This window comes from Pomacea canaliculata, linkage group LG6, assembly GCF_003073045.1.
Source record: "Pomacea canaliculata isolate SZHN2017 linkage group LG6, ASM307304v1, whole genome shotgun sequence".
NCBI classification, from domain to species: Eukaryota; Metazoa; Mollusca; class Gastropoda; order Architaenioglossa; family Ampullariidae; genus Pomacea; species Pomacea canaliculata.
In genome coordinates, this window is record NC_037595.1 from 19,216,264 (window position 1) to 19,227,352 (window position 11,089).

Here is an 11,089-nt window from a genome sequence, read left to right on the forward strand (position 1 = left end):
TAAACGTTTGCTGTTTTGTGACCTTCACAAACTATTTTGCCGACATTGATGATATTTACAAAGTTAAAAAGGACCTTTATGCCCATAAAGGAAGGAGGGCATTTGAGCTTCAGGACACAGTTACATTGAGAGAATGTATTATTATGCACTGAATTTCTCCTGTGTCAGAACATTTTGCTATTGTGTTCTTGTTCTTAGTATTCTTCCTCTTGTCTTTATTGTTGATTGTGTGTTGTTTTTGCTGTTGTTTAGGATTTTCTCTCTGATTTTCTTGTTGTCCTCTTCCTCCGCTTTATTTTGTTTGTAAATTTACAACATAGACTGCACATATGAAATAAACCCAACCTCAACTTTTTCATAGTTCTTGTATACCCGTACATCTTATCTCCTTATCTTTCAAGGCTACACTACTTCTGGTCACAGCTTGTCCAGCTGCTGTTGTGTTGCATACATTCCGCTTGGTATTTCTCTCACAACACTTGATGTCTGTCTGCATCTTTTTAAGTCTGTCTTTACTAACAGCCCTGTAGTTCATCCTTTCCCACAACCCCTACCACTGTAGAATCAGTGACCTTCAGCCAGAACCAAAGGCATCTACTGTACTTGAATTATTTACTTGTAAACATACTTGCTTTGCTTTTTACAAGAAGAGAAAATCATTTCGCTTTTGTTAGTATAATGCTGGTCTTTAGGGGAGTTCAAGGATGCCAGGTTTGTAACAGTGGACGTGCCAGTTCTGGCTTGGAAAGATCATTACGAAAGGCAGCTGTATAGAATTCGGGTGGCACCTAAAAGTAGGTAATGCCGTCTGCTAAAGTTGCTTTCTGGGGAGACTAAATCCTGAAGTACATTACATCATTGACACAAGCTTTTCATAGATATTCCTTTTATAAACACAGAAGCAAACAGTATTTCAAAAACATTAAAGTATGATCTCCATTTCATAACAATCAGCAGTGTAATAAACTGACAACATTTCATGTCAGTCTGGTTGCCAGGATGTGACGTGCACAACGTGAATCATTGCAATCCTTGTTAGCACAAAAACGGGCAGTAATGATTATCATTATCGTAATTTACGCACGACGCATTTTCTTTCATAAACGAACATTTTTGTGAAAGCTTACAAAACGCACTCTCTCACACAAAAGAGCTTCTTCTGACTGGAGCTAATCCAATGAAGAATAAGACAAAAAAATGTCAAGAACAATAATTAAAAGCGAGTGAGAATGAAGTGATCACTCACAATGTCATACATCCATCTTTGTCGTTTAATAACGAAACTATGAAAATGGATCACAAGTCATTATACCCGATCACTCAAAAATCATTCTCTGTTGAAGTCTTCTTGGTTGAAAGCTGCCTGCTCGGCGAGCTGTGATTGGTCGCGCCTGCGATCAAGCTCTTTACACGTGACCGGAAGTGTGCGAAGCGTTGACGCATTTCCCGTACAATGACGTAAAGGTGGGACTCTCCACGTTGCCCCTGCACCTGAGACCCTCGTGGCACGGGCATTCCGACTCGCTGATGTGAGTAGTGCATGGGTCCTGAACTTTCCCGATCCTCTTGCAGTAGACATAGCTGGGGAGGAACTCGTCACGCACGCAGCAGTACCCTGCAGGACATGCGTCAAAGCGGTGGTTGACGTGAGGGTCACAGTGCATCTGGATCGTATCCTGCAACCATCATTGCATGTGAACAATATCATGCAGCCACAAGAGAAGATGAAAAGTGTCTTGCAACCATGACACACAATGTGCGAATCAAGACTTTTCGTGGAAACTTCATGTGACATTCCCGTGTCAGGTGACCCCAATGCCCCTAGTGTCACTTAAGTGTACGTTTAACGTCTTCATCATGTCACAGATAATGGAATCTTCCAGACGAGGATATACGAGAAGGTCAAAATCTGAATTTAATTTAAAAGATGATAGAAGAGGCGCTGGAAGAGAATAAGCAGAAGAGAAAGAAATTAAAGAAAGCGAAGATCAACTAACAAAAACAAAACAAAAAACAACCAAAAAACGAGCATCTAAGAACTGTGTTTAAGGTGGGATGTGTGTGAGAATAAGACTTTTTGTCTTTTGTTTTTGTTTTGTGTTTTGGAGTACACCAATGGCCGCCGAGAGCCAGCACGGGTCCAGGTGTAAACGATCTCTCCGGGTTCCTTGTAATTGTATCGTAAATTATTTTCCAGTTATATAATAGTGTGCTTACAATTTCATTGTATCTACATTTCATTCAGTAACGTAGATATATACTGCAAACACGAGGACAAGTGCACAAGGATCTACATCATTACTTAAACATAGAGTTGTTAGTGGTTAGCAAAGGAGAAAAAAAAATACATTAAAGCAGGGATGCCCAACCTACGGCCCGCGGGCCATATCCGGCCCGCGACGCGGTGCCATCCGCACCTCGAAACTTCTGCCCACAGTGCAGGAAATCGGCATGTTAGTAATAAAAATAATTTTAAAAAAAAACAGAAAGAACAACGAAAAAAGGGAAGAAGTATTTATCCCCACGTAGGGGCGTTTCCCAATCTTTTTTTTCGATGGACAAACATTTCGATTCAGTTCTCAGACTTGGTGTCTCTACGATGAGGCCGGACATTCAGAAGTTGGTTTCGGGTAAACAACTTCAAATATCTCACTAATTACTACATAATTAATGGTAAGTACAACTTGTTTCTAATAAAAAATGGTATCTGCTCTATTTTTTTTTCTTTTTTGTATTTTTTGCGGTGAAGTGGCCCGCGACACAGCTGTCCGAAATGCATATGGCCCGCGACACGGCTGTCCGAAATGGATATGGCCCGCAGGCCGAAAAAGGTTGGGCATCACTGCATTAAAGGATTAGACTTGTAGTACTCCGCAGTATAGAAAAAAATCACCAGAGTGAGGAACGTTAGGTCAACCTCTCTTTAAAAGAAATGGAAAAGAAGAAGGAAAAAATCCATTGACCAAGGTCCGGCCCCTTCACAGTTACACCCTCCCCCCATCAGGCCTGGGTACACCATCCTAACACAGGGATCACAGCTAAACATTAAGAATTCTGCTAGTAATGTTTTCTCAGTACCTCAACTGCTTAAACTCGACGTTCGGTGGAAATAACAAGAAATACAGTTCATAACAATGAGGTGTTATAAAAGGGACTAAAACAACGGGGTCAGATTTTTTTCCCCCCCGTTAAGCAAAGTTTAGATAATCTTGAACCACATTTTCAAAAGCTGATAGACCACTGACCTGCCCACGACATACAGCTACACAGAGGAATGCTGCTAGTAGAGGAAAAATCACTCGACACTCAAAAGGTTCCATGATTTCTGAAATGATAAAAACTGACATTTACTGCGCTTTTATGAGAAGGTCACGTGGTGGATCGTGCCTCTCTGGGGTCACGTCCTCGGTCGTCCTTATCACTTAATCTTCTCCTTCCAGACAATATGTTTGCCCCCTTCCGAACAATATGTTTGTCTGTCTCTCTAACTGACCACCAACGTGCATATTTAAAATATATAATATATATTATAAATGTCACTCTGTCCATCAGTCAACATGAGTATTTTTAATCAAGCTCTTAGAGAGTTTCCTTTTAATATGTTAACTAATGGATGAATTTATTTTATTTATTTATTGGCTGATTAATTACTCGGGTGGTTGATCGAAATAACTCATAACACATTGCGTTAAAACTCAACAGCGTTCACAGGAATAAAAAAGACATACCACCACTGAAATGAAGCAAATAATTTTATTCCTTGAACAAAGATTCTTTATTTTATACAGTTCACAAACAAATTAACTGCTTCAGCGCAGCAGCCCACAATAATAAAATATGGCATCGCTCACAAAAATCAATGAATGAAAAAATTCAACTTCAGTTGTTTTTATTTTTGTTGCAAAATGTCGAACATGCGTTCTTATAATACAAAATAAAGCTAATCAATTAAAGCACTTTGTAAGATTCAAATCAAACACTGAAAACCGAAACAGCTGATAAATGAAGAGAAGAAAGATAATTACAATAGAATTCCTTTGTGTTCTACAAACTAATCTTTAAATCTGAAGAAATTTGGTTGTTCTAAGCGTCATCTTGCCATCTGAGCAGTTGAATGATGAAGTACATTTACAGTTTAAGGTTAAGACCCTCACCATTGAAGCTATTTCTTGAATCCGAAATGAAATGAAAATTAAACATTTTGCTCTATACATATATACTGCAAAAGCTACATTATCTACCACATTACAAGGGGGCTGCCACATGATATACCACCATCCCACTGTGTTTAAATGATGTTAGGATTGAGGTCTCAGTCCGTTGGCAGGTCGATTTCTCAGGTTCATGAACAAGGGTCTCTAAGGGGCGCCGACGGGGAATCCATCCCATACAAGGTCTCGTGTCTTTTGACTAACTGTTGTGGCAGTTTAGACTAAGCCTCTATAAGTCATAGTGATTGTATCGAGAGCTACATATTATATACAACAGTGCTTCTTTTAGTTAATAAAATGCTTTACAAAACTGTCCCTTAACCCTACCTTTAACCCCAACCCAGTAAATGTTACATGCCGCATTCATAGATTTATTTCTTGTCACCCTGATTAGGACTTTGATACAGAGGACCTGTATGGAGTGAATTTCAGTCTTGGTACCACATAGAAGGAATGTTGGTATAAGCTCGACTGGAAGGTTTCCTTAGACTGAATGGACGACGTCCGTTGTATTGTGGCAGCGACCGTACATCGACACAAAGGTGGCGCTCTGCGCGTTGGGGTGACAGGTCAGACCGGCCAAACACGGACACCCAGACTCAGAGTCACGGGTGGTGCAGTTGTCGTCTACGTGGCCCAGGCGCTTGCAGTAAACGAAGGAGGGGACATACTCGTCCCTCACGCAGCAGTACCCTTCAGGGCACCCTTCGAAGCGTCGGTCGACCCGGGGGTCACAGTGGGGTGAAGCCACCGTTATCTGATGACGTCACAAGAAAAAAAAAAGAATGAATGGGAAAGCGAAGGTGTACTGTCAAACAGATTTTTTTTTTAAATGTGAGCATTCTGGAAGCGACGACGAGGAAGAAGAAGAAGGCCGATATCGAGAACAAGAACAAGTTATGCTTACTTTAGTGCTGCAGCAATTAATACCACAAAACATATACATTAACAAAAAAGACTATGAAACGTCCAATAAAAAATAGTCTACAAGACAATCTGTACACAAAAAGCCCAAACAGAACTACATTCCTAGAAAAACTAAAAAGAAATGGATAATATTATAGAAAGTATAATGCTGCAGACGGCCGCAGTTGTGAATGATGCTACTTTAGTTTCCTCACCTCGACAGCACCTGAACGCTCAGAAGCAAGAGCAAGGAGAGAACAAGAGAACAACGCAGAACAGTGAAGCCATCTGGTACGTCGACACACCAGCAGGGAAATGTACTGCTGCACTTTGCTGCACAATATGCTTATAAGTCCAGTCACTAGGCGAGTCACTGCAAACGGATGAGTCAGTCACAACAAAGGCAGAATCATGGGACCAAAATGATACTGGGTGTGTGTGGTATGAAGGATAATAGTGGGAACTGGATGCATGTGTGTAGAGGCAGGTGTGCACTTGTGTTGTCTAGGGATTGGCGGGGCACTGATATTTCTTTTTTTTTTTCTTTTTGAAACGTTATTTCGGGAGTGCTTTTTTTAAGTGCTTTGATAAGATGTTACATGCGTGCATGTCCTCGTTACAGTCACTGTCAACAGTACATGCAGCACTGTACTCCTCAGCACACAGCAGGCTGAATGCACGATCTCTTCAGGAGACTTTCGACTTCTCTTTGTCAGACAGGAAGGTGGAAGGGGGGAGGGGATAAATCGGTGTTTTACTCCGAGTCAGCAACTAAGGCTATATCAAGACAAGGCAACCAGTCCTGTAAACAGATGACACACAAAGAGAAAGAACAGCGGGCCCGAGACGAGATCTGAACCCAAGAGAGCCAACTTTCACTGTATTAGTTAACAGTTGCGCTACCGGACTACCCCCTTTCTTTAGAGAGAAGAAAGGAGGAAGGAGGAAGAATGTGCCGCAGATGACAGGGATTAACAAATCGTAGTTTGAATCTAAACACTCCATCAGCTAAAACATATTCTTCTTTCGGCAAAGAGTTATAAACAAAAATCTCGCTAAAAAACTATTCAGAAACATTCTTTGGGTCATGCATTTAGCCCCGGCTAGCTGTATGAACACTTGATCATACTATCACTCTCACCAGCTTTCTCTGTTATCTGCCCTTCTCTGGGATGCACCGAATGAAAAACAATCATCACTAGGACAATAATTATCCATTTCTTCTTTTCTCGATATACTGTTTCTTGCAGACATGTCTTGCACTGAGAGGAACCTACACTAGAACGTGAAATCTCTGCATGTCTCACCAATACAGCAAAAAACGTCTGTCATCCAAGACAGTAATGGTCGCCTTCTCACAGAAGAAAAGGTTGTACCTCGAACTTATCTTCCAATCTTGCGCTTTGTTCTTGTTGTTGGTGACCTACAGTATTTTCGCATTTCCTTTGCGAATTTCATTAAGATCACCTGATTAGGAGTCGTACATGTGGTTTGACGCTGTTTTAGATATATATAAAGCGCTTATCTGGAAAGATCTCCGAAGCTCGTCTCTGTGAATCTGTTCAGGGGAAAGTACTTCCATAGAATTAGAGTACAGTCCCTTTTCCGGTATTGCTTGGCACCCCGATACTCAAGATACGTATATTTGCTGTCTGGGATAATGAGATGTACAGACAAATTGTGAGACATTTTACAGTTGTCACTAACGTTCGACTGCTGACGCCGAAATCGGGTAATTTTATTTTAAATGGTCTGACAGACTAATTTCTGTTTTAACATATTGCGACGCACCGAGATACTTTCACTATAGCCCGAGGTGAAAGCATGTAGCTCACTTCCGGCGATAACCTCACCACACTACAGGCCTGTCTTTTCTTGATGCCTTAATCACTTTTACGTCATTGAATCTTTGCTTATTTTATGCTTTATATAGAGCAGTGCAGCATATTAAATCATTTTTTGTTTGAAAATAAATAGAAAACGATTGTTTTTAATTGCTCGGTCTGTAAAAAAAAAAAAGTAACCTGTTTGACGGCATATTTCTTTTACAAAATAATACCCAGCTAGCTGGGCAGTTTGAATTTTCAGAAAAGATTGAGCTGTAAGATTTTTCTTGTAGAGTATTTAAAAAGGAGTTTTATTTTGATGCATCTTTTGAGGTGATCCCATCCTATTACTCTTTAAGTTCACGAATTTCACACATCTCTGGCTGTCTCTCTCTCACACACACATTAAGCTAAAAGATTTGTTAAAGTACTTGATATCAACACTGGCTGGCAAGGTAAAGATGAAAAGGATTTTATTTCCTAATTTATTTTGGTATTTTTCTATAGCATATTGTATTGTTTTGTCCAACAGGATTTTCTGCAAAATTAATGGCAACGTGTGCAAATTGTCACAGCAAGACAGCATGTCAGTCACATGTACACTGCATGGGGGAAGAAAATCATAAAACAATGGCATTAGCAAATGAACCCGTTCAAAGTCTTTCCCCAAAGAAGTTATCAGCTGCAGAACAATTTTATCGCAGGCCTTTACCTGAAACCTGTATATCGTTTGCTTCAGAGGAGGGGAAGAAAATTTTTATGGAAGCCTTGTCCTCGGGTTACATGAACTGCTACTTTCGACTTGCATCACAGTTTCGAACACAAGATGAACCTGCATACTGCGGGCTGGCTACCCTCGTTATGGCACTAAATGCACTGGAGATCGACCCAGGCCGTGTGTGGAAAGGACCGTGGAAATGGTACCATGAAGACATGCTAGACTGTTGCATTTCGACAGAGCTGGTGCGAGTACAAGGCATCACATTTGATCAGTTTATTTGTCTGGCAAACTGTAATTCACTGGATACTGATTGCGTAAGGTGTGATGACTCAACAAATGAGAAAGCCTTCCGAGATGCTGTACAAACCATGACACAGAGAGAAGATGCATTTCTCATTGTCTCCTATTCACGACGTGTGTTGAGTCAAACAGGGGATGGACACTTTGCTCCAGTGTCTGGTTATCATCCTGGCAGGGACCTGGTTTTGATTCTGGACACAGCAAGATTCAAGTACCCTCCACATTGGGTTCCACTAACACTTCTTTTTCAATCAATGCAGGCATTGGACAAAGAAACTGGTAAATCTCCCTAACATAACTTTATCCTTTTCTTCTTCCCCCTATACCAGTGCAGTTTCTTTAAAAAGTAAAGTGTGGTGTATTTAAAAAAATTAGTGTTGTTTACAGTTTTAGTGGCATTTCCTCGAAAAATTCATAAACGTATCAAGTATAAAAGAATTAGAAATAGAATAAGAACTTAATGATTGTCCTGATATTACTGTCTTCTTGTCCTTAAACTTGTTATGTTGCTAAGATGGTGCATGCAGATTCCTATATGCATTCCATGCTTTTTAAAAAAAAATATGAATCACTCAGGTGGCCATCTAGTAACATCAGTTACTTTTCTTTTACTAAGAGGGTTTATTTAGTATCTTAATAGCACTATTCTTTGATTTCCACAGGATTGCAACGAGGCTACATAAGGGTATGGCCAGCAAAAGATGCAAAGTCCTTACTTCTCTTCAGAGTCTCAGAAGGACTTAGTGTCAACTCCAGCAGCGATGCTGTACAGAATATCCAATATTTTCTCTCTATGTGGATCCAGCTCTTGACACAATCCTTTCAGCAACCAGAGGGCTTCACCCTTGATTCAGCTTTGACAAAAGCAATAGAGGGCATGTTGAAGTTTGCATGCACTCTTTCCCAAGAGAACCTCATCTTAACCACTCAACAACACATCACATGCAACAAGTCAGGTCGTGTGCAGTGCATCATTGAGAATTTGCTGGCTGAGCTGGAGAAGACACCATTGTTTACTTCACTCAACAACATTGTCAGTATGCTATCCAAGTCAGATGTTCAGAAACTGGAAAATATCTTTGGAGTTTGGCATAGCACAGTGGTTGACCCACAGAAGCCCTCAGTTGACAATGGGCGGATGACCGTATGCAGTTTGGAGGGCTGTGATTTGACGAACCTAGTGTGTTTGTCCCATTTGATGGCCATCTTCTTGTTGTCCTGGCCATATACATTGCAGCATGGAAAAGTTGCTGGTAATCTGGGAGGAGTACTGCACTCTTTGGTTCAGCAAACACTGTTTAGTTTTCATGGAAAATACCTCTTTGATGAGGTTAGTACTCTTCGCCGGCAAATGACAAAGCTTATGGGATTCCATGCACCATCTCTGTCTGGATCAGTTAAAGTTATATGTGATAGAATTAAGGTATAGACTTAGACTTTTCTCCATTTTTATTTCAAGCAACTCTATTTTTGTCTCCTGTTGCCAAGATCAAAGTCTTTTAAGTTTTTTTTTTTAACATATGTGAATTTCAAAGGAAAACAGGGGAGAGAATGTGCTGTGATATTATGTGGTGTCAAAAAGCACTTTCTCAGAATTATGTACAGAACTGTACCAAGTGAAATAACTTAAATAAGTAGAGATGATTCTGTAATCAACATTTATGTATCAGAACAAAGGATTGCATAACTGTGACTGTACTTGGATTGTATGCATTCATGCTGTTTTTGTATATTTTTCTTCTGTGTATTATGGTATAAAAATGCTGTGTTGATTTCAAGAAACTCCAAAAAAGTTAATTTATATTGATACAAAGAGAACTACATTTATTGGAGAAAAAGAACTTGGTCTTTGGTTCCGCCCACCACCTACCATTTCTCCTCAAACAATTTTCTCCAAGGATTGTAAACTTTTTCCTTTGTGGTGACCAGAATTTTTCTTGATGTTAATGTTCCTACACTTATTTATTATTTATATATGTTTACTACATATATGTGTGTATATATCCACACAAAATGCACTCTGTGTGCTTGCATTAGTCATATATTCTGGTCACCCTTTTTCTGAAAGCTCTGATATCGCACATTTGTAACCTAGTTTGAAAATGGACAACATTGCCAAAAAAGTATTCCTTTTTTTTTTTTCCCAAGTCATTGAAATGGGATATATATATTTCTTAATTCTATATTTTTTAATTCAATTTTGCAGATGTCTCGAAGGATTTAGGAAATCATGTTAAATGGAGGATGAGGATATTTATTATACCTGGTCTTTTTCAAGTATGAAATAGCAGAAAGTTGGCTGTTGAAAATTGTTTTTGTTAGATCTGAAACTCTTATAATACTTCTACTACTTGTTCCTAGTCACCCCCAGTGGAGCATAGGGCCACAACTACATCACACCATTGGATCCAGTTTGGGCACCCCTTTTTAGTTGGGACCATGTCATGCCAGCTGCCTCCGCCTCGTTGGGGACTGATCTCCATGTCTGTCTGGGTCTACCCTGTGGGCTCCAGCCCAGAGCTTATCACGCTAAATTGTCTGCTGGCTTTCACAAGGTGTGACCGATCCAGGCCCAGTTCCGCTTCTTGATGTCTTGGCTGCCTGGTGTTTGGTTGGTTTTCTCCCACAGGTCTGCATTGGAGATGTTATCAGGCCATCTGATGTTGAGGATGTGGTGCAGACAATTGCTGACGAATGTCTAAATCTTGTTAGTGGTGGTGTTTGTCACACATCATGTCTCAGATCCATATAGAAGGACTGACTTTACGTTTGCATATCTTTGTGTGTAGAGATAATGTCTTAGCGTTCCAGATAGGATACTACTACTGCAAATGTAATTAAATTATGCATTTTAAATGTTTTGGGTCTTTTGTGTGTTTGAACACATTATTCTGTAATACTGTTTATGTGTTTTGTGCAGAATGTACTCGACTTCTTTTAAATCTTTCGTTGTCAAATAGAGGATTTAAAGCAGTTTATGGCTTGCTTCTGTTTCAGTATTTCATCTTGACAATCATTTGCATTCATTACTACTGTCCATTATCTCAGAATGGTGTATTTCTGTTCAGTTCTCTTGGAAACAAAAAATAAATCAGCTGTAAATGTGGCTATGCTTACATGTATTG

The 11,089-nt window shown here is 39.9% G+C and overlaps 2 protein-coding genes across 6 annotated transcripts; one reads left to right on the forward strand and one right to left on the reverse strand.

Annotated features, from left to right (window-relative positions):
• Positions 1 to 3,734: 3,734 nt before the first annotated feature.
• On the reverse strand, positions 3,735 to 6,684 carry LOC112567187. Of its 3 annotated transcripts, none has more exons than XR_003099770.1 (3): positions 6,494 to 6,684; positions 5,333 to 5,490; positions 3,735 to 4,968 (listed from the first exon to the last, which is right to left on the reverse strand). XR_003099770.1 is itself a non-coding variant. In XM_025243784.1 (3 exons), the coding sequence occupies exons 1-3, from the start codon at positions 6,311 to 6,313 to the stop codon at positions 4,696 to 4,698; spliced, it is 486 nt and encodes a 161-aa protein (XP_025099569.1). In that variant the 5' UTR covers positions 6,314 to 6,681; the 3' UTR covers positions 3,735 to 4,695. The 3 variants fall into 3 exon arrangements, 2 of the variants coding, with proteins under 2 accessions (XP_025099569.1, XP_025099570.1); XM_025243784.1 differs by having other exon boundaries at positions 6,259 to 6,681; XM_025243785.1 differs by having other exon boundaries at positions 6,425 to 6,679.
• Positions 6,678 to 11,070, forward strand: LOC112567184 (glutathione gamma-glutamylcysteinyltransferase 3-like). 3 transcript variants are annotated; one of them, XM_025243779.1, is made up of 3 exons: positions 6,678 to 6,797; positions 7,476 to 8,243; positions 8,627 to 11,070. In XM_025243779.1, exons 2-3 carry the CDS (start codon positions 7,493 to 7,495, stop codon positions 9,391 to 9,393), a joined length of 1,518 nt encoding a protein of 505 aa, XP_025099564.1. In that variant the 5' UTR covers positions 6,678 to 6,797; positions 7,476 to 7,492; the 3' UTR covers positions 9,394 to 11,070. The 3 variants fall into 3 exon arrangements, with proteins under 3 accessions (XP_025099564.1, XP_025099562.1, XP_025099563.1); XM_025243777.1 differs by having other exon boundaries at positions 6,720 to 6,849; XM_025243778.1 differs by lacking the exon at positions 6,678 to 6,797 and adding an exon at positions 6,874 to 6,980.
• Positions 11,071 to 11,089: the final 19 nt, after the last annotated feature.